Raw genomic sequence first — 20,244 nt, 5'->3', positions numbered from 1 at the left:
CCAGTGACTGGTTACTGGTGGTAGAGCTTTGTGCAAGCTCGTCTGGGTAGGTACCACCGACTCATCAGATATTCTACCTCAAAACAGCAGTACTTATTATTGTTGTGTTCCGGTTTGAAGGTTGAGTGAGCCAGTGTAATTACAGGCACAAGGGACATAAAATCTTAGTTCCCAAGGTTGGTGGCGCATTGGCTATGTAAGCGATGGTTGACATTTCTTACAATGCCAATGTCTAAGGGCGTTTGGTGACCACTTACCATCAGGTGGCCCATATGCTCGTCCGTCTTCCTATTTTATAAAAAAAAAAAAGAAGCAGTCGACGCTTTCAAGTCAGCCATTTTGAACACCACCACTTTAGAGTGGAATAAATGTTATAATAACTGATTTGAGCGAATGGAAAAGTGTATTAAGCTACGTGGTGAATACCTTTAAAAATAATAAAAAGTACTATAAGGTTCTAGTTGTGTTTTTTTCTTCAAATGACAAAACTTAAAAGGCATGCCTCGCATTAACATGAGCTATGATTTTGCTTTAAACAGCCAAGATTAATTTCAGTTTGTCTAAATAAAAACCTTTTTGCAGACCATCGTCTAAATATATAATCCGAATTTAATTCGAGACAGACTTCTTGATAAGAATTCCAAGAAACTCAATATATATACAAAACTACCAGTACTACACGTTCGCTTCATATGACCGTCGTCTTATAAAATGCAGCCATAGACCGAAATGTTTTTGACAAAAAAGACAATCATTGATTTATTTTGTAATTGTATAAAATTTAATTTTAAAACTTTATAACAAGTTTTATTGTTTCGTAACACTCACATTTATAATATTAGTAAATGTTCATACTTCCTATCCAATTAAGGACGGGTAGCGACATCTCGGGTCGGGAAACTTAACCAAACACAACGTCATACATTTATCGGCCGCGATATACATGTATTTGATAAATATTTTTAAATAAAAATTGCCAAAACAAGCACAAACTAAATTGATTATTTAATTATAATGAGTAATGAGATAATATAAATTAAAAAAAAACTTCGCGTTTACGTTGTAATTCTCAACATCTTTTCATCATTATTTTAATAATGTTAAAAGTATTATTTTAAGTTTACAGAACACCTAATATGAATGGAGTGCAATATTTTGCTTTTCAAAAAAAAATACAACAATTCGCCATAGATAATCTCTTCTAATGGAAGAAGATTCATTACCAACACTATCGCGTTCGAAATTGACAGTTAAAATTTCAAATTAAAATCATTTATCATTGTTGGCAATACCGAATACGATCAACAGAAAAAAAGGGTATAAATTGAAACCGAAGTCATTAACTAAAAAATAAAGCCACTACTGATACATAAATACTTTTATATATTAAAAATGATGTCATCCATACCGTATCTAATGAAAAGTCCTTTCCATGGAAAAATTGAAGAGATCCGGGGCGTGTATGTTGATAACTTCGACATTGCTGAACGTCGAGACGCTAGAGCTTACTTCCTGAGCCATTATAACTCAGACCACATACAAAGGCTACATTCAGCTCAGCTATTAGACGTTTTATTGAAGAAAAACATCACAATATATACGACCGAGCTGACAGCAGCTATTATAAATGACGACAAACATGATGAGAGAATTATGAAATGCGTTCGAGCTCTAAAAATGGGTATGTTATTGTTATCATTCAAAACTTAATCATTAAACATATCTTTGCTCGAAACATTGTACATTATCATAACGCCGATGATAAACGCGTTTTTTGTTGAAGATTCTTACTCGTAGACCAGAGTGCGAAAGTTGAAGTGTATACTTCCATTCCTTTGGAAGCACGTAAAGCCGTTGGTCCTGTGCTTGAACTCTTTTCCGTTTTGTTGTATTTGCCATCGAATCGGAATATGAGATTTAGGGAATAGAGAGTGTATATATGAGACAACTCTGTGCCGAGCTACCTCTGTGCCAAGACAAGCTTTACGAGCCATGGAATTGTACACACTTCTAACTTCTAGACACAGCTGCTACTGAGAAATTTTCGACAATAAAAATCAATAACTTCTTGGTGGCCCGACTTGGTATTTTAACCCAGGACCTCAATATCTGCAGTCTTATATAAGCCACTAGACCAACAATACATGTAATACAAAGTTACACATTAAATTATTATAAACAAAGTTGTTTATGAGCTAACAAGTGCTTTTGAATTGTTACAATTGTTGTTTTATTTCAAAATTTTAGGTTCGACACAAATATCTTTGCCTGGTTTGCCTGAAAAAGACATACCGGAATTGTGTCTCACTGTCACATTGATACCAGCCAGTCACAGCGCTGCATCAACAATGTTTTTATTCTCAACAACGACACATAACATTCTGTTTATCGGAGAATACCATATCAATCGTAAAGACTTGCCAAGCTTCAAGCATCTGCATGTTGACGATAAACCCATAAAATTGGATGCGATGTACGTTGACACAACCATGCAGCATTTGGATTGCGAAAACTTCACGAAGCGATCTAACGGTGTACAAAGAATGATATTTGAAATTAGATGTTGGTTGAACTGGAATGAGAATAATGCAATTGCAATACAGACATCTGATAAATATGATTATGAATTTGTCTTTAATGAGATATACAAACAATTAAACATGAAAGTATTCGTGCATTCGGAAAGATGGAGTTTTTACAGGTAATTTTTGATTATTAAATAAATTATTCAAATTTTGTTACTTTAAGCAAATTTTTAGAATTTTGCATAGATATATGGGAATTGATATATAGTCAAGTCTTGACTATAGACTGTTCTAATTAAAGTAGGAGTGAAAACTTAACCACTTTGACATTGGATGTACGTAGTGGTTAAATCCACTCTTTAGACCACTCCATCTCCAGACTCCATGTCTTTAGACCTTCGATAAGAATAGAGTATAAAATTGGTAGTGGTGGAGTATAAAAGTTATGGTGTGGTAGACAGCGGCAAAACTGATGGTAACTGGTCACCACTGCCTGTAGACATTTTGTATAATGTAATGCAAATCTGAATCTGTGTCACCATGTGTCTTGGGAACTAAGATGTTGTGTCCCTTGTAGCTCTGCTATACTCTGACTCACTCACTCATTAAACCGAAATGCAATGAACTGATGAGTGGATGGTCACAACTTGTGGCTTGCACAAAACCCTACCACCGAGTAAAAAGTTTTAGATATATAGTACAAGTTTTTCTTCATATTCAATATATAAGTTATGTTATCTTAAAGAGATGTGTTTGTTTTTCAGTTCAATACAGGAATTAGTGCCCGGGGTGACAAATAACGAAGAATCTACTAGAATACATTTATGTAGAAACAGAAGCGAGGATAGTTCACACACCTCATGCGTACAGAAATGTCATAATAATTACTTACTTGTAGATGTATTCCCTATGCCATGGCAGAATTACAAAGATGGAAAATGCTCAGTTTCGCGCGTGACCCAGGAGCAGCGGCTGGACGTGTGTTTCGCTACTCATTGTACTTTAAGAGAGATAGATTATTTTGTTGATTATTTTGCACCGAATAGAATAATTGGTTATCCTCATGAATATGCAGGAAAGCTTGAAAGAAATGAGCTCTGTTATTATAGTAGAATTGGCAAAAAAAGAGTTAAGATACCTAAAAGAGTCGATGATGATTTGAAGAAATTGATGTTTGGATAAATAAAAATGATGCTGTTTTGTAATTAAGAACAAGGTGACATATTTGTTATATAGATGAACAAGTTCTTCAACATATGCAGCATTGTAAAGTCTATTCCAACTGAAGGAGTAAAGACAAATAAATTTTGATATGACAACATTGGTCGAGATTTTTTAAAGTCGTATATTATACCATGATTTTTTTTGTTTATATTTTAAAGTACATAATGCATATTTGAATTATACATATAAGATATTTAAATTGTAAGGTAGCAGCAGTAAACGAAAATAGAAAAAAAGATTGTTTTGCTAACTCGCAAATAGCCACACTAACTGAAAAAGACAGTAAGTAAAACAATTATTTCGAAATCACAGACAGTCACTCCAATGATATTTATTTGTTTATGTAAAGATGCGTTATAAATAGTATTATATTATAAATATATTAATCGAGAATTGTATGTAGTGTGTTATATAACAGACCTATTAGCATATTGCATGGAATATGTAAATATAAGGTTTTTTTTTCTTTACTCCTTCCGCCCTCGGGATATAGTACAATTGTATATCTAATGTGTATTCTACTATGTTATATGAAATAATATGATGAGAGTGTTTTTGTGTGTGATATATATATCACGTATTTGTATCTCAACGGACGTGTTGTCCGTGCCTGTGGAGTATCATATCTTTAATTTATATTAACGTAACTGCCATTACTAGCAGTATCACAATCTACGATTTAGGATTAAAATAATATAAATATATGGTATTCAAGTGTGATCATTAAAATGTAAAAGGTATAAAAATCTTATGTACTAACTTTGATAAATAATATTAAAGTAATTTGTTATCAAAAATTTGGTATTTATTTTAATATCTCTGGCAACATCTATAGGATTTTGTTAGTATTGGATAAATGGAAGATATATATTTTGTATAAAACTGACTGCCTCGTTGGTCTAGTGGCTAGATATAAGGCCGGAGATCCTAGTTACAAACCCCCAGGTCCAATAAAAACTTAATGTTTTTCTGTCGAAGATTCTCAGCAGTGACCTGGAGTCCCGACCGAGAAGAAGAAAGAGGCGATATGCGCTCCTTCTCCGCCCGCCGCGACTAGGGAGGTACTTAGAACCCTGGTAATCTGCCTAGAGAAGAAAGGCCTGCATGGGCGGGCCGAGGCCTATTTGCCCGTCCGATAACCCTTAACATAAAAAAGTTATAAATCTTATTTTACTCGTAAATAAAGGCAAATTAGGTATACATACATCGTTAAAAAAAATTATCAATCGTATTATTACATAATTACAATTACATAATTAAATGATCCGTTCAAATTATAATTTGTGATAATTTTTTTGCTATAGTTCGTTTTTATCTTTGGTAGGACAATGAGACTCGCTCGACGCGTGCTGCGTTTAGACTGTTGTTTTATTTTAGTAGAAGTTAGTTTGGTACGACACTTTTTTCAAAGGTTTTTTTGATAAAGATGCAAATATTATAAATATATAAATGTCGAATATTCATTATTTTGGTTTCGGTATAGATTTTAATGGTTGGAGTAAAATATGGGTAATTGAAGAGCATTTTGATAATTTTGATTTTGTTTTATGCAGCTTGGACGTCAGCTAATTTTGTTTTGACAGCACTGCCCCATACTTAAATTAAGTACGAAATATTTGGTTTAACCAGGACGTTATAGATAATAATGTGTCGTAACCGACGCGAGATACAGCGCATCATATTTAGGAAAGAGCCAAGTAGTAATGAAAGCTTACTTATAATGCATTCAGTATGAAAGCATTATAAGTAAGCTTATATTTTATAGCAGGTATATTGTTGTCTATTCGCAGGCCTACGTATTTTTCTGTATTTTTTGTTCCAATGGTATATTGTCAATTTTAAAAAAATTAAAAAAAAAAAAAAACCGAATCCTATTTTATCTATGTATTAATATACGTCAAAGAGAGCAAAGGTCCTTCCTTCCTATGTGTATCCTTGTGGTACACCACATGTAATAGGTAAAGCATCACTTGGGAATTTTTCTATTCGGACTACTTGTGTTCTGTTTGTTAAATAAGATTCAAATATTTTTAAGGCATTACCAGTGATCCCTATACTTTCTAGTTTTTTTTTTAAGGTTAATTTTGACTGGCAGTATCAAAAGCTTTCTTCAAGTCAATAAAGATTCCTAACGCTATGTTTTTATTATCTTTATTTTTATTTTGTTTGATTTTTGTGATAAGATCAATGGTTGCTAACAAGTAAAACAGAAATTGGCCGATAATTTCCTGGATCACATTTTTGTCCCGATTTGTAAATAGGTAGTTGGAGTTTTTGACCTTTGCAATTTTCATTGTGTCAGTAAATACTCCGTTCATAAATAATGTATTGAAACATTCAGTCAAATCTTAGTGCTTGTCCCATCTGCCCCGACACTACAATAATTTCGTTATTAGTCGTTAAATCAAAAATAGATAATTTAGAATTAGTTTCATGGATGTTTGTTAAGGCATTGCTAATATTTTCATGGAATATTTTTGGTATTTTTTGTGCTAAGAGGGGCCCTATTGTGGAGAAGTAATCATTAAATGCATTACATATTTCGTGAGGCTCAGTAATTAATGTTGAGTTTAATAAGATTTTTGGAGGAGCACAACTTTTTGTGATTTACTAGTGTTTACTAACTTCCACATCCTTTCTAGTTTTTTCGAACATCTGTTAAATTCTTTGCAATAGTAAGATTCTTTTGTGTCTGCAATTAGTCTAGCTACATGATCTTTCATTTAAACAAACTCTTCCTTCAACGTGTTATTATTTGTTTTTTTTTGGATTTGTGAAAATAGGATATTTTTGTTACTAATTTCATTGATTACATTTTTGTTAATCCAATCTTTTTTGGGTGGGTTCAGAACTTTAACCTTCGTTATTTTTTTTTTGTTCTGTGATAAACTTTATTTTCGCTTCCAAACGTGAATAATCACTTCCCAATTCCTCGTGTCCTACTTTATTTGATTGTAGTATAAAGTATATTATAGTCTATGGCATTATATTGAGAAAGAATGTTTTGAGTTGGTTTATTTTTTTTAATTTCTAGGTGAATCTGCCTATGATCGGACATAGAAAAATCCAGTATAGCCATATGAAATTTATCATTAATTAAATTGGTACTAACTTGATCAATAATTGATTTTTTTTGGTATCGGATACTCTGGTAGCGTATTTTTTGTTTGTACTGTGTAGTCATCTTTTCTTTAGTTAACTTTTTTTCTGTCGCAGTTGCGACAGAAATAAACATCGATAAAGTCTGAAGTTAGTGTTACCGTACCGTTGTAGACAGCTCCTACTTCAACTGCATATCTTTCCAGCCGTACCCATAGATAGTTATTACCTCCTAAGTATGTAGATTCAGATAAACTGTGTTTCAAATTATTATGTATATATATATATATGTATATATATATATATATATAGACTCGACCTCCATCCAAATCGTTCCTATAATTATAGTAACGTGAATAATAAGTTAATTGTAATTCAAGCACTTGTTTTTCGGATTTGATCCAAGTTTCTGTTATTAAAATGACGTTTTACAATCAATACCACATACTACTCGTATGTGGTATTGATTGTAAAATACATTTGAGTTATCAAATCTTCCTTTCTTACGTATGCTCCTTGCATTGAGAATGTAAGGTGTGGCTTGTTGATTTTTAGGTCTTGGTAATCGTTGGTGACTTGATAGGTAATGCTACTTACAGCGATTTCTGGATTTGTATTTACTGCTTGGAGTTTTTTGGAGTAATTTTTACTATGATAGGTGTCTCGTTGATATATTTTATTGTAAGATCGGTCTCACCATTATTTTCGTGACGTGACGCGACAACTCATCTTTCAAGCTTTTAAGGTATTTTGGTTGAGAAGGTGTCTGATCCGAATTTTATGTTTAGTTTTTTTTCATGTTTGGAGCCATCTTGGCTTATCATAAAAATGCATCTTAGTCGAAACTGAAGAGCAAGTGGTTTGCCTCAGTATGCCAGATTTGACTTTGAAAAACTAACAAACATTGCAAGTTAAATAAAAGCTTATCAAAATGTTGAACTTTTGTATGTAACAGTCCAGTTTTATAATCAAGAAACGATTCGTTTTCGTTATATAATAGAATTGTCATCATTGGCTTGCAAATTACGGATTAAAAGGCTTTCAAAACCCGGGACCGACTCATAAAACACAAATGAGTTTTTCTGTAAATAAATAATCAGTTGCTGCCACAAGTTTGAAAAGCACTTAAAGTCAGGCATCGATTTAGTGACGCGAGGCCTCTAGGCACTTTTCCATTTGAAGTGCACCATTCGGAAGGTGTTATAGTAAAATTAATAATAATAATAACTTCTTCAAGACGATTTCGGCCACGGCGGCCAGTCTCCAGAGAGATTAGCCAACTGCGCAGGAGATATTATAGTGCACAAACACAGGTGCATTCTCTATTCCCTAACTCCCTAATGTCAGGAGGACATTTTATAAGACGAAGCTGTAATTCATTGCAGCAAGTCGAGTTTTATTATTTATATGATTACCAATCGCTCCTATCTATTCGAAATAATAAGGATACAATCTAGCAATACTCTTTTTTAGGTACTTACTAATATTCCTATTAAAACAGAAGCTCGAGGGGTCAGATCGAACCTGCGACTTTTACATCGCTAGGCGGCCCGTGAAGCTTTGTACTATTGACGCTACAATGTATGCCTTTTTAGTTCTGTCGCTTCCCTATTTCCCGGCAAGTTTGAATTTGTAACTGTTCTATATTCGAATGTGTTTAAATTTTGAATCTCAAAACAGTTGAAAGTATCGGGTTAATGCTATTGTTTAGTCACAGCTTCGATTGGAATCTCTCAGGTTACTTACGAAAATGAATCTTTTTAAGGAAAATGTTCGTGCTATAATTTTCTACAACTTTAGAAGAGGCCTGACACGGCTTCAGTGTTTTGAAGAGTTAACATTTGTGTTCAGTGATGAAGTCCCATGTCTGCGGACTGTCGAACGCTGGTATTTAGAATTCCAGCGTGGACATACTAGTGTTAGTGACAAATCTCGCGAAGGACGTCCAAAATCCGCCTTCACTGAAGATAACATCATTGTTGTGAGACGACTAATTCTCGAAGATCGTCATGTGTCGTATCGAGAGATAGAGGCTCTATTAGGCATCTCAGGGACAACTATTCAGAAGATCTTGCATGAAGCACTTGGTGTGAGAAAGCTAGTTTGCCGTTGGATACCGCATCTGCTTTCCAACGATTACAAGGCGGCCCGCGTCAGATGGTGTAAGAAAACTCTGCAAAGGTTCAACCGAGGAGAGTCAAATCACTTCTACGACATCATCAGTGGTGGCAAATCTTGGAAGCCAAAGCCGACTAAAGTTGTTCGTTCTCGAAGCACTTCAAAGAAGATGGTGGCCACGTTCGTTGAAAAACCGGCCACGTTGCGACTATTGCACTTGAAGATCGTAGAACGGTTAACGCAGAGTGGTATACCACAGTTTGTTTACTACAAGTCATCGCCGAACTTCGAAAATCTAACTCAAAGCGACGCATCATCCTGCACCACGACAACGCAAGCTCACACAGCGCTCGTCAAACGATTGAGTATTTGAAGCAAGAAAAAGTAGAAATTCTTGACCATCCTCCATACAGTCCTGAACCAAGCCCTAACGATTTCTTTACATTCCTAAATTTAAGAAAAGTCTTCTGATCAAAGGTTCCAGTCCGGTGAAGAAGCAGTCGACGCTTTCAAGTCAGCCATTTTGAACACCACCACTTTAGAGTGGAATAAATGTTATAATAACTGATTTGAGCGAATGGAAAAGTGTATTAAGCTACGTGGTGAATACCTTTAAAAACAATAAAAAGTACTATAAGGTTCTAGTTGTGTTTTTTTCTTCAAATGACAAAACTTAAAAGGCATGCCTCGTATTAACATGAGCTATGATTTTGCTTTAAACAGCCAAGATTAATTTCAGTTTGTCTAAATAAAAACCTTTTTGCAGACCATCGTCTAAATATATAATCCGAATTTAATTCGAGACAGACTTCTTGATAAGAATCCGAAGAAACTCCAATATATATACAAAAATACCAGTACTACACGTTCGCTTCATATGACCGTCGTCTTATAAAATGCAGCCATAGACCGAAGTATTTTTGACATAAAAGACAATAATTGATTTATTTTGTAATTGTATAAAATTTAATTTTAAAACTTTATAACAAATTTTATTGTTTCGTAACACTTTCGCATTTATAATATTAGTAAATGTTCATACTTCCTATCCAATTAAGGACGGGTAGCGACATCTCTCAAACTCCAACTTAACCAAACACAACGTCATACATTTTATCGGCCGCGATTAGTTAAATTTAAATCTTGTACCCGCACCCCTTCTCCTGTTTACTCCTTCTCCTCTGTACATTCGTTTAAGACATTACATGCAATTTTGATTGAGAGCCTAACGCATCTTTTATTTCTCTACACCTTCGAAACTACGTTACGCCTTGAATTGACATAACACTTGAGTTAAAGTAGTGAGGAGGAAATTATAATAATAACAATAATTTATTTATTCAAGTAACAAACCTCATATACAAAAGTACAAAAAATAAAATAAAGACTACTATCTATTATGAATGAGTGGGTTAATGAATTAATGATAAGGTAAGGAACGACATATTTCATTGTTTATTTATTTATTTATTTATTTATTTAGTGTACAGGAAACAAACAGTGAAATAATTACAATAAAATAAAAAATATAAAACAATTCATAAACCAAAACAGTTTCCATTTATAAATTAATCATAAGTAATTACAAAACAAGACATTTTTTATATTTAATAGGTGCATGAAATTATATAATTCATTTATATAATTTAATTTAATATAAATTTAATTTTTAAATCAAGAAAACATAATTTAATAATAAATAATCAATTTATAATTAATTAATTAAAAATGCATGAGTAAATTAAGGCTCTTGAGAGTATAATATTTCTTTTACTTGCAGTTTGAATTTTTTAAGGGAGAGATGAAATATATCACATTCAATAAATGTTTTATTGTACTGTTTAGATGATCTATTAATAAATGCATTTGCTGCATATTTAGTCTTTGTCAATGGAAAATCAAAAATAGATTTATTGCGACTACTAGGGCGAGGACACTTGATATTTATTTTAGAAAGGAGATAAGGGGAATCAAATATGTTGTGGATCAATTTATATAAAAACACCATATCACGTTCAAGTCGTCTCTGTTCAGTTGTCGGTATCTTTTCTATTTGATTCAAATTATTTATAGACGAAAATTTTAAATATTTTAAAAACTTTTCCTGAATATTTTCGATGAATTCTATATATTTACTATACCGTGGATTCCAGACAGTGCAAGCGTATTCTAGAATAGGTCTCACAAATGATTTATATAAAAGAGCAAAAGTTGAAACACGCTTAAACTCTCTGGAAATCCTCAGCACAAATCCTAGCATACGAAACGCTTTAGAAGTTATGGAATTTATGTGTTCATCGAAAAGAAGTTTAGAATCGAGTGTTATTCCAAGATCTTTGACCACTGATACACGTTTTATATCATCTTCCTTAAATCGGTAGTTGTAAATGATCACTTTTCTTTTTCTGGTATATGTTATACAATTACATTTCTTTATATTCAAAAACAGCGAATTGGTAGTACAATAATCGCTAAGTAAGTTCAAATCTTTTTGCAGACTAATACAATCATCAACACTCTTAATAATTTTATAAGTTTTTGTATCATCAGCATATAATAGAAATTTAGAAGATGCAAATACCGAAACAACATCATTTATATATATATTAAAAAACAGTGGTCCAAGATGTGAGCCTTGAGGGACTCCAGATGGAACTGGTAGAAAAGATGAGCAATATCCTTTCACAGTAACGGCTTGACTTCTATTCAATAAATATGACTTGATCCATCTAAGGAGGTCACCATGTACACCGATGAACTCCATTTTTGCTATTAAGATAGAATGAGAGATTTTGTCAAACGCTTTGGAGTAATCGGTGTACACAAAGTCCACCTGATATCCTTTGTCCATTGCAGTCAAAACATAGTCAGTGAATTCACACAAATTAGTTTCAGTTGATTTCTTGTTAATAAATCCATGCTGCTGGTCAATAATTATGGGACGTATGCTTGGAAAGATTTTGTCATAAATTATACGTTCAAAAAGTTTTGGAATTGAACTTAATTTCGAAATAGGACGATAATTTTTGATATCATGTCTATCTCCATTTTTAAAAATAGGCACAACATAAGACTGTTTCCAAATTGAAGGCATAGTACATGTATGAAGGGAAATACAAAACAATAAATGTAAAGGAATAGATATAGTCATATAGCATTTACTTAGAAAAAGAGGTGGTATACCGTCGGGTCCGCTACCTTTTTTAATATTTAAGGTTTTCAAATACTTACGAACATCAGCAAGTGAAATATCAACAGATGACAAATTAATTGTATTAGCATATCCACTATTATTTTGACTGTTACAGGAAAAATTGTTAAGATGTGTACTATGTTCAAAGGATGTATAGAAATATTCATTAAATAGATTGCTTATTTGCTGACCGTCACTTGTTGAGATATCGTTATAATATAGCCGCTCAGGTATGTCATTTGTATTCTGTTTGGTCTTGACAAATGTCCAAAAACACTTAGAGTTTCTCAAAATATTATTTTCCGCAAAATCAAGATAGTTATCGTAGCATGTCTTTTCAACCCTTTTTTGTCTATCACGAAGTAATTTAAAAGTACTGTAATCACTGTAATTATCATACATTTTCCATTTTTTGTGATATTTTAGTTTTTCTTTAATAATTTTAATAAGTGCAGGAGAATACCACGCTGGATACTTACTAAGATCAACAACCACTTTAGAAGGAATATTCTTTGTAATTATATCATTGATTATGTAATAGAATTTCTCAACGGATGTGTCAATATCATAGTAATCAGAAATAACCGACCAATCAATGTTAGCCAATAATTCATTAATTAATTTATAGTCAGCTTTATGAAAAAGTTTAACAATACGAGGAGGGCTAAGAAAGCTACTAATGTTAATATCTATTAACATAATATCCAACGTGGGATGGTGTAAATCTTCCTTTACTAAAGGTGTTTCACAGCGCATAACCCTACAATTTGAGTTACTGAAGACAAGGTCTAATTGGCGATTATTGATGTTTGAGACTAAGTTATATTGGGAAAAGTTATTTAAGGACATGAAGGAAGACATTGCATTGACCATTGAGTTTCCAATATTCTCACAGAGCTCAGCGGATGTGGACGAAGGAGACCAAATAGCACTGGGAACATTAAAATCACCAACTATTAAAAATATATCTTTCGGATTCAATATCACTAATTCAGAGATACGTTCATAAAAGTTCAACTGATCTTGAAATTGTGAACCCGACTGAGGAAAATAACAACAAAAAAATCTACAATTAACGGGCTTACCTTTTGTCCTTAAAGCTACGCATAATGAAAAAACGTCACAGGAAACAATATCGTTTGACGGCAAAAAGACAGGGTCTTTAACAACGAGTCCGTTACTCACCGCAATCAGGACACCGCCTCCCATTTTATCGTTACGTTCATTGTAGTTACGATCACATCTATAGACCGAGTAGCGACTATCAAAAATTTCTGAATCAAAAAATCCAGGTAATAACCACGTTTCAGTTAGACAAATTATGTCATGTTCACAATTTAATATATTCGAAAAAAACTCAGAAGTTTTTGTTCTAAGACCTCGCACGTTTTGGTACAAAATCGCTATTTTGGATACCATTGCGAAATAAGTAATTTATAAATCATATAAGACTTAAGAATTATACTAAATACATTTAAACTGACCATTTCATCTAAATTAATTATAATAATTCTCCTTTCTAAAATTATACAAATAGAATAAACCTTAAACAGATTTAGCAGTTTCATCTCTCTCTCAAAGCCTAATAAAATTACAATCAAATAGAAAAGCCAACATAATTTTAGTAAATTTATAAAGAAGCCACCAAACGTACTTATATATAATATGTTGGATAAATTAATTGCGCGTATTACAATTTTTTTAAATCACATTCGTTAAGTATATGAATAACTGGGCTAGTGTCAGTTTTTCTAGCCATAATAGAACAGTTTTTTACCCAAATATACGTATATTTTTTATCGCGAGCTATTTCTTTTGTTTTACGAAGAAGCGCCTTATTAGCACTTGTTAGATGATCGTTAAAGTAAACACGTTTAGTATTTCCCACGTAGCCAAGGTCGCAAGCCCTGATATTCTTCTTTGCTCGTAATCTAGCAAGGAAATCATCCTTCTTCCATCTAGACAAAAATCGAATAATTACGGGTCTTGGTTTTTTAGAATCATTGTTTTTAGGGGCCACGCGGGTTATAAAATCGATGTCCGAATGACTGTAAGCTGAGTGATCCACCAGTTCCGATAACTTATTCATTGTTGTCATTAAATTTTCGTTTTTGGATTCGGGAAGGCCAATAATCTCAACATTAGAACGCCTGGACCATTGTTCCTTATTATTAATTTCATTTTGGAGGTTTATCATAGATAATTGGCAGTTTTTTACATCGGAATATAATGCATCACACTTTTTTATCCCATTCTCGGCTGTTTCTAGTCTCTTAAGAATCGCATCATGAGTATCACTTAAAAATTTCACAGAGTTTTGGAGTGACAAAATTTCCTTTTTAACATCCTCAAGGATATTTTGAAATCCAGAAAAAGCCTCTTTAAACTCAGATTTAATAATATTTCGAATTTCATCTCTTGATATTTGTAGCGCAGTGAGATTTACCTTATGTGTATTTTTTTCAGAAGACGTACTCTTATCAGTTTTTTGCTTGGACCGCTTTGTGACATTGCGAATTGGGGTATCAGATTTGTTGTCCCGAGAATTATTTGAGGTACACGATGAACACCGCCAGGAGAGTCTAAGATCATCGTCCGGTTTTAGTTCTTGATCTTTTAGCTGTAGCATACAAGCTACATGGAATTCCCTATCGCAAGATGTACATACAATAGGATCTTCAGCATCTTTTATTGATTTGCTACAGCAGGCGAACTCCATATTATTACTTCGTAACCAAGAAAAAAAAAAAAAGTAACGATGCGCACAAGTGAGATTTGAACCTGTGTCGACTGCGTATGCGGTGCGTTCGAAACCTCTGTTCCAACAACTGTTTAAGTTGACCGGGCAAAAATAGTTATCAGTTTTGTACGTTGTTTATGTGTGGTCAATGACCTATCGGTTGCGGTATGTTTTTTCAATATGAAGCTCATTAACGTCTTGACGCACGAAGTAGATCACGATGCACTTGTCCAACGTTAAACATATGTAAATCACTTTTATATTTGCAAAGTTATTGTTGAAAACTATTATATTTTGGCACTGAAATTGCTATAAGTTTACTTATTCTTTTAAACGAAGATATACTACGTATTTAGATCTTAATTTTCGAGAAAACTGTTAGCAAAATCACTGATTTTTACAACAATATTAAAGCACCAATAGTCAATACGTCTTGTCACTATGTAACAAACAGTGCAATTGTTGTAAAACATTGTTTTTTTTGCATTAATTTTAATAAATATATGTTGTGAAATCATTAATTTAACTCGGGCCCAATTAGCTCGAAAGATCAGAGACGAAAGTCTTACTCTTGTCTTATTTTCAAAATAATAACTTGAGTGTTGCTATGCATAAAAGTAATCTATATTTTGAGTTTTATACTAATGCTTAAAAATTAAATAATATTTTTTTCGTTACTTTACTTTGCATTATAATAATATCTCTATCGGAAGTTTAGGTAACTTTATATTCTTTGCAAATATTTTATATTTCATATTATATACAAATTAATAAACAAATACCTGTTTTAAAATATCTTAATATTGTTACAAAACTAAAATATATTTTTTTTAATTACTTATATTAATTTATTTATTCTCCATTCGTTTAGAGCACCTCTCTAATATACAACAATAGGTCATAAATCACCCGTTGAACAAATGGGACGTTTGAATCATCAAATTACGCGCGCTAGTTACATATTATCTGCTTCACTTTATATGTATAATGTCATTGTTGTTATTATTGATTTTGGTTATATTATTGGAATCGTAATAGTTAAAATGACTTCTAGGAAACTAGTACATATTATCATACACATATTCTTAAATAAAAAATAGCCAAACAAGCACAAACTAAATTGATTATTTAATTATTTTGAGTAATGAGATAATATGAATTAAAAAAAATACTTCGCGTTTGCGTTGTAATTCTCAACATCTTTTCATCATTATTTTAATAATGTTAAAAGTATTATTTTAAGTTTACAGAACACCTAATACGAATGGAGTGCAATATTTTGCTTTTCAAAAAAAAAATACAACAATTCGCCATAGATAATAACTTCTAATGGAAGAAGATTCATTACCAATACTGTCGCGTTCGAAATTGACAGTTAAAATTTCAAATTAAAATCATTTATCACTGTTGGCAATACCGAATACGATCAACAAAAGAAAAGGGTGTAAATCGAAACTGAAGCCATTACCTAAAAAATAAAGCCAGTACTGATACATAAATACTTTTATATATTAAAAATGATGTCATCCATACGGTATCTAATGAAAAGTCCTTTCCATGGAAAAATTAAAGAGATCCCGGGTGTGTATGTTGATAACTTCGAAAAAGCTGAACGTCGAAACGCTAGAGCTTACTTCCTGAGCCATTATAACTCAGACCACATACAAAGGCTACATTCAGCTCAGCTATTAGACGTTTTGTTGAAGAAGAACATCACATATAAATTATAAATGACGACAAACATGATGAGAGAATTATGAAATGCGTTCGAGCTCTAAAAATGGGTATGTTATTGTTATCGTTCAAAACTTAATCATTATACATATCTTTGCTCGAAACATTGTACATTATCATAACGCCGATGATAAACGCGTTTTTTGTTGAAGATTCTTACTCGTAGACCAGAGTGCGAAAGTTGGAAGTGTATACTTCTTGCTTGCTTCCTTTGGAAGCACGTAAAGCCGTTGGTCCTGTGCTTGAACTCTTTTCCGTTTTGTTGTATTTGCCATCGAATCGGAATATGAGATTTAGGGAATAGAGAGTGCATATATGAGACAACTCTGTGCCGAGCTACCTCTGTGCCAATACAAGCTTTACGAGCCATGGAATTGTACACACTTCTAACTTCTAGACTCAGTTGCTACTGAAAAATTTTCGACAATAAAAATCAATAACTTCTTGGTAGCCCGAATTGGGCCCAGGGCTTTTTAACCCAGGACCTCAATATCTGCGGTCTTATATAAGCCACTAGACCAACAAGACGTGTAATACGAAGTTACACAGTAAATTATAACAAACAAAGTTTTTTATAAGCTAACAAGTGCTTTTGAATTGTTACAATTGTTGTTTTATTTCAAAATTTTAGGCTCGACACAAATATCATTGCCTGGTTTGCCTGAACGAGACATACCGGAATTGTGTCTCACTGTCACATTGATACCAGCCAGTCACAGCGCTGCATCAACAATGTTTTTATTCTCAACAACGACACATAACATTCTGTTTATCGGAGAATACCATATCAATCGTAAAGACTTGCCAAGCTTCAAGCATCTGCATGTTGACGATAAACCCATAAAATTGGATGCGATGTACGTTGACACAACCATGCAGCATTTGGATTGCGAAAACTTCACGAAGCGATCTAACGGTGTACAAAGAATGATATTTGAAATTAGATGTTGGTTGAACTGGAATGAGAATAATGCAATTGCAATACACACATCTGATAAATATGATTATGAATTTGTCTTTAATGAGATATACAAACAATTAAACATGAAAGTATTCGTGCATTCGGAAAGATGGAGTTTTTACAGGTAATTTTTGATTATTAAATAAATTATTCAAATTTTGTTACTTTAAGCAAATTTTTAGAATTTTGCATAGATATATGGGAATTGATATATAGTCAAGTCTTGACTATAGACTGTTCTAATTAAAGTAGGAGTGAAAACTTAACCACTTTGACATTGGATGTACGTAGTGGTTAAATCCACTCTTTAGACCACTCCATCTCCAGACTCCATGTCTTTAGACCTTCGATAAGAATAGAGTATAAAATTGGTAGTGGTGGAGTATAAAAGTTATGGTGTTGTAGACAGCGGCAAAACTGATGGTAACTGGTCACCACTGCCTGTAGACATTTTGTATAATGTAATGCAAATCTGATGTGTCACCATGTGTCTTGGGAACTAAGATGTTGTGTCCCTTGTAGCTCTGCTATACTCTGACTCACTCACTCATTAAACCGAAATGCAATGAACTGATGAGTGGATGGTCACAACTTGTGGCTTGCACAAAACCCTACCACCGAGTAAAAAGTTTTAGATATATAGTACAAGTTTTTCTTCATATTCAATATATAAGTTATGTTATCTTAAAGAGATGTGTTTGTTTTTCAGTTCAATACAGGAATTAGTGCCCGGGGTGACAAATAACGAAGAATCTACTAGAATACATTTATGTAGAAACAGAAGCGAGGATAGTTCACACACCTCATGCGTACAGAAATGTCATAATAATTACTTACTTGTAGATGTATTCCCTATGCCATGGCAGAATTACAAAGATGGAAAATGCTCAGTTTCGCGCGTGACCCAGGAGCAGCGGCTGGACGTGTGTTTCGCTACTCATTGTACTTTAAGAGAGATAGATTATTTTGTTGATTATTTTGCACCGAATAGAATAATTGGTTATCCTCATGAATATGCAGGAAAGCTTGAAAGAAATGAGCTCTGTTATTATAGTAGAATTGGCAAAAAAAGAGTTAAGATACCTAAAAGAGTCGATGATGATTTGAAGAAATTGATGTTTGGATAAATAAAAATGATGCTGTTTTGTAATTAAGAACAAGGTGACATATTTGTTATATAGATGAACAAGTTCTTCAACATATGCAGCATCGTAAAGTCTATTCCAACTGAAGGAGTAAAGACAAATAAATTTTGATATGACAACATTGGTCGAGATTTTTTAAAGTCGTATATTATACCATGATTTTTTTTGTTTATATTTTAAAGTACATAATGCATATTTGAATTATACATATAAGATATTTAAATTGTAAGGTAGCAGCAGTAAACGAAAATAGAAAAAAAGATTGTTTTGCTACTCGCAAATAGCCACACTAACTGAAAAAGACAGTAAGTAAAACAATTATTTCGAAATCACAGACAGTCACTCCAATGATATTTATTTGTTTATGTAAAGATGCGTTATAAATAGTATTATATTATAAATATATTAATCGAGAATTGTATGTAGTGTGTTATATAACAGACCTATTAGCATATTGCATGGAATATGTAAATATAAGGTTTTTTTTTCTTTACTCCTTCCGCCCTCGGGATATAGTACAATTGTATATCTAATGTGTATTCTACTATGTTATATGAAATAATATGATGAGAGTGTTTTTGTGTGTGATATATATATCACGTATTTGTATCTCAACGGACGTGTTGTCCGTGCCTGTGGAGTATCATATCTTTAATTTATATTAACGTAACTGCCATTACTAGCAGTATCACAATCTACGATTTAGGATTAAAATAATATAAATATATGGTATTCAAGTGTGATCATTAAAATGTAAAAGGTATAAAAATCTTATGTACTAACTTCGATAAATAATATTAAAGTAATTTGTTATCAAAAATTTGGTATTTATTTTAATATCTCTGGCAACATCTATAGGATTTTGTTAGTATTGGATAAATGGAAGATATATATTTTGTATAAAACTGACTGCCTCGTTGGTCTAGTGGCTAGATATAAGGCCGGAGATCCTAGTTACAAACCCCCAGGTCCAATAAAAACTTAATGTTTTTCTGTCGAAGATTCTCAGCAGTGACCTGGAGTCCCGACCGAGAAGAAGAAAGAGGCGATATGCGCTCCTTCTCCGCCCGCCGCGACTAGGGAGGTACTTAGAACCCTGGTAATCTGCCTAGAGAAGAAAGGCCTGCATGGGCGGGCCGAGGCCTATTTGCCCGTCCGATAACCCTTAACATAACGATAACCCTTAACATATAAAAATTGCCAAAACAAGCACAAACTAAATTGATTATTTAATTATAATGAGTAATGAGATAATATAAATTAAAAAAAAAACTTCGCGTTTACGTTGTAATTCTCAACATCTTTTCATCATTATTTTAATAATGTTAAAAGTATTATTTTAAGTTTACAGAACACCTAATATGAATGGAGTGCAATATTTTGCTTTTCAAAAAAAAATACAACAATTCGCCATAGATAATCTCTTCTAATGGAAGAAGATTCATTACCAACACTATCGCGTTCGAAATTGACAGTTAAAATTTCAAATTAAAATCATTTATCAT

The 20,244-nt window shown here is 32.8% G+C and overlaps 1 protein-coding gene across 3 annotated transcripts; it reads left to right on the top strand.

Annotated features, from left to right (window-relative positions):
* The first annotated feature begins 1,298 nt into the window (after positions 1-1,298).
* Positions 1,299-18,948, top strand: LOC126780018 (protein artemis-like). Of its 3 annotated transcripts, none has more exons than XM_050504266.1 (3): positions 1,299-1,681; positions 17,265-17,718; positions 18,304-18,948. In XM_050504266.1, the coding sequence occupies exons 1-3, from the start codon at positions 1,393-1,395 to the stop codon at positions 18,719-18,721; spliced, it is 1,161 nt and encodes a 386-aa protein (XP_050360223.1). In that variant the 5' UTR covers positions 1,299-1,392; the 3' UTR covers positions 18,722-18,948. The 3 variants fall into 3 exon arrangements, with proteins under 3 accessions (XP_050360223.1, XP_050360222.1, XP_050360220.1); XM_050504265.1 differs by lacking the exon at positions 17,265-17,718 and adding an exon at positions 2,248-2,701; XM_050504263.1 differs by lacking the exons at positions 17,265-17,718; positions 18,304-18,948 and adding exons at positions 2,248-2,701; positions 3,290-3,782.
* Positions 18,949-20,244: the final 1,296 nt, after the last annotated feature.

This window comes from Nymphalis io, chromosome 30 (assembly GCF_905147045.1).
Source record: "Nymphalis io chromosome 30, ilAglIoxx1.1, whole genome shotgun sequence".
NCBI lineage: Eukaryota > Metazoa > Arthropoda > Insecta > Lepidoptera > Nymphalidae > Nymphalis > Nymphalis io.
Note: the sequence above shows the minus strand (reverse complement) of the source record. Positions and strands in the feature narration are given on the sequence as shown.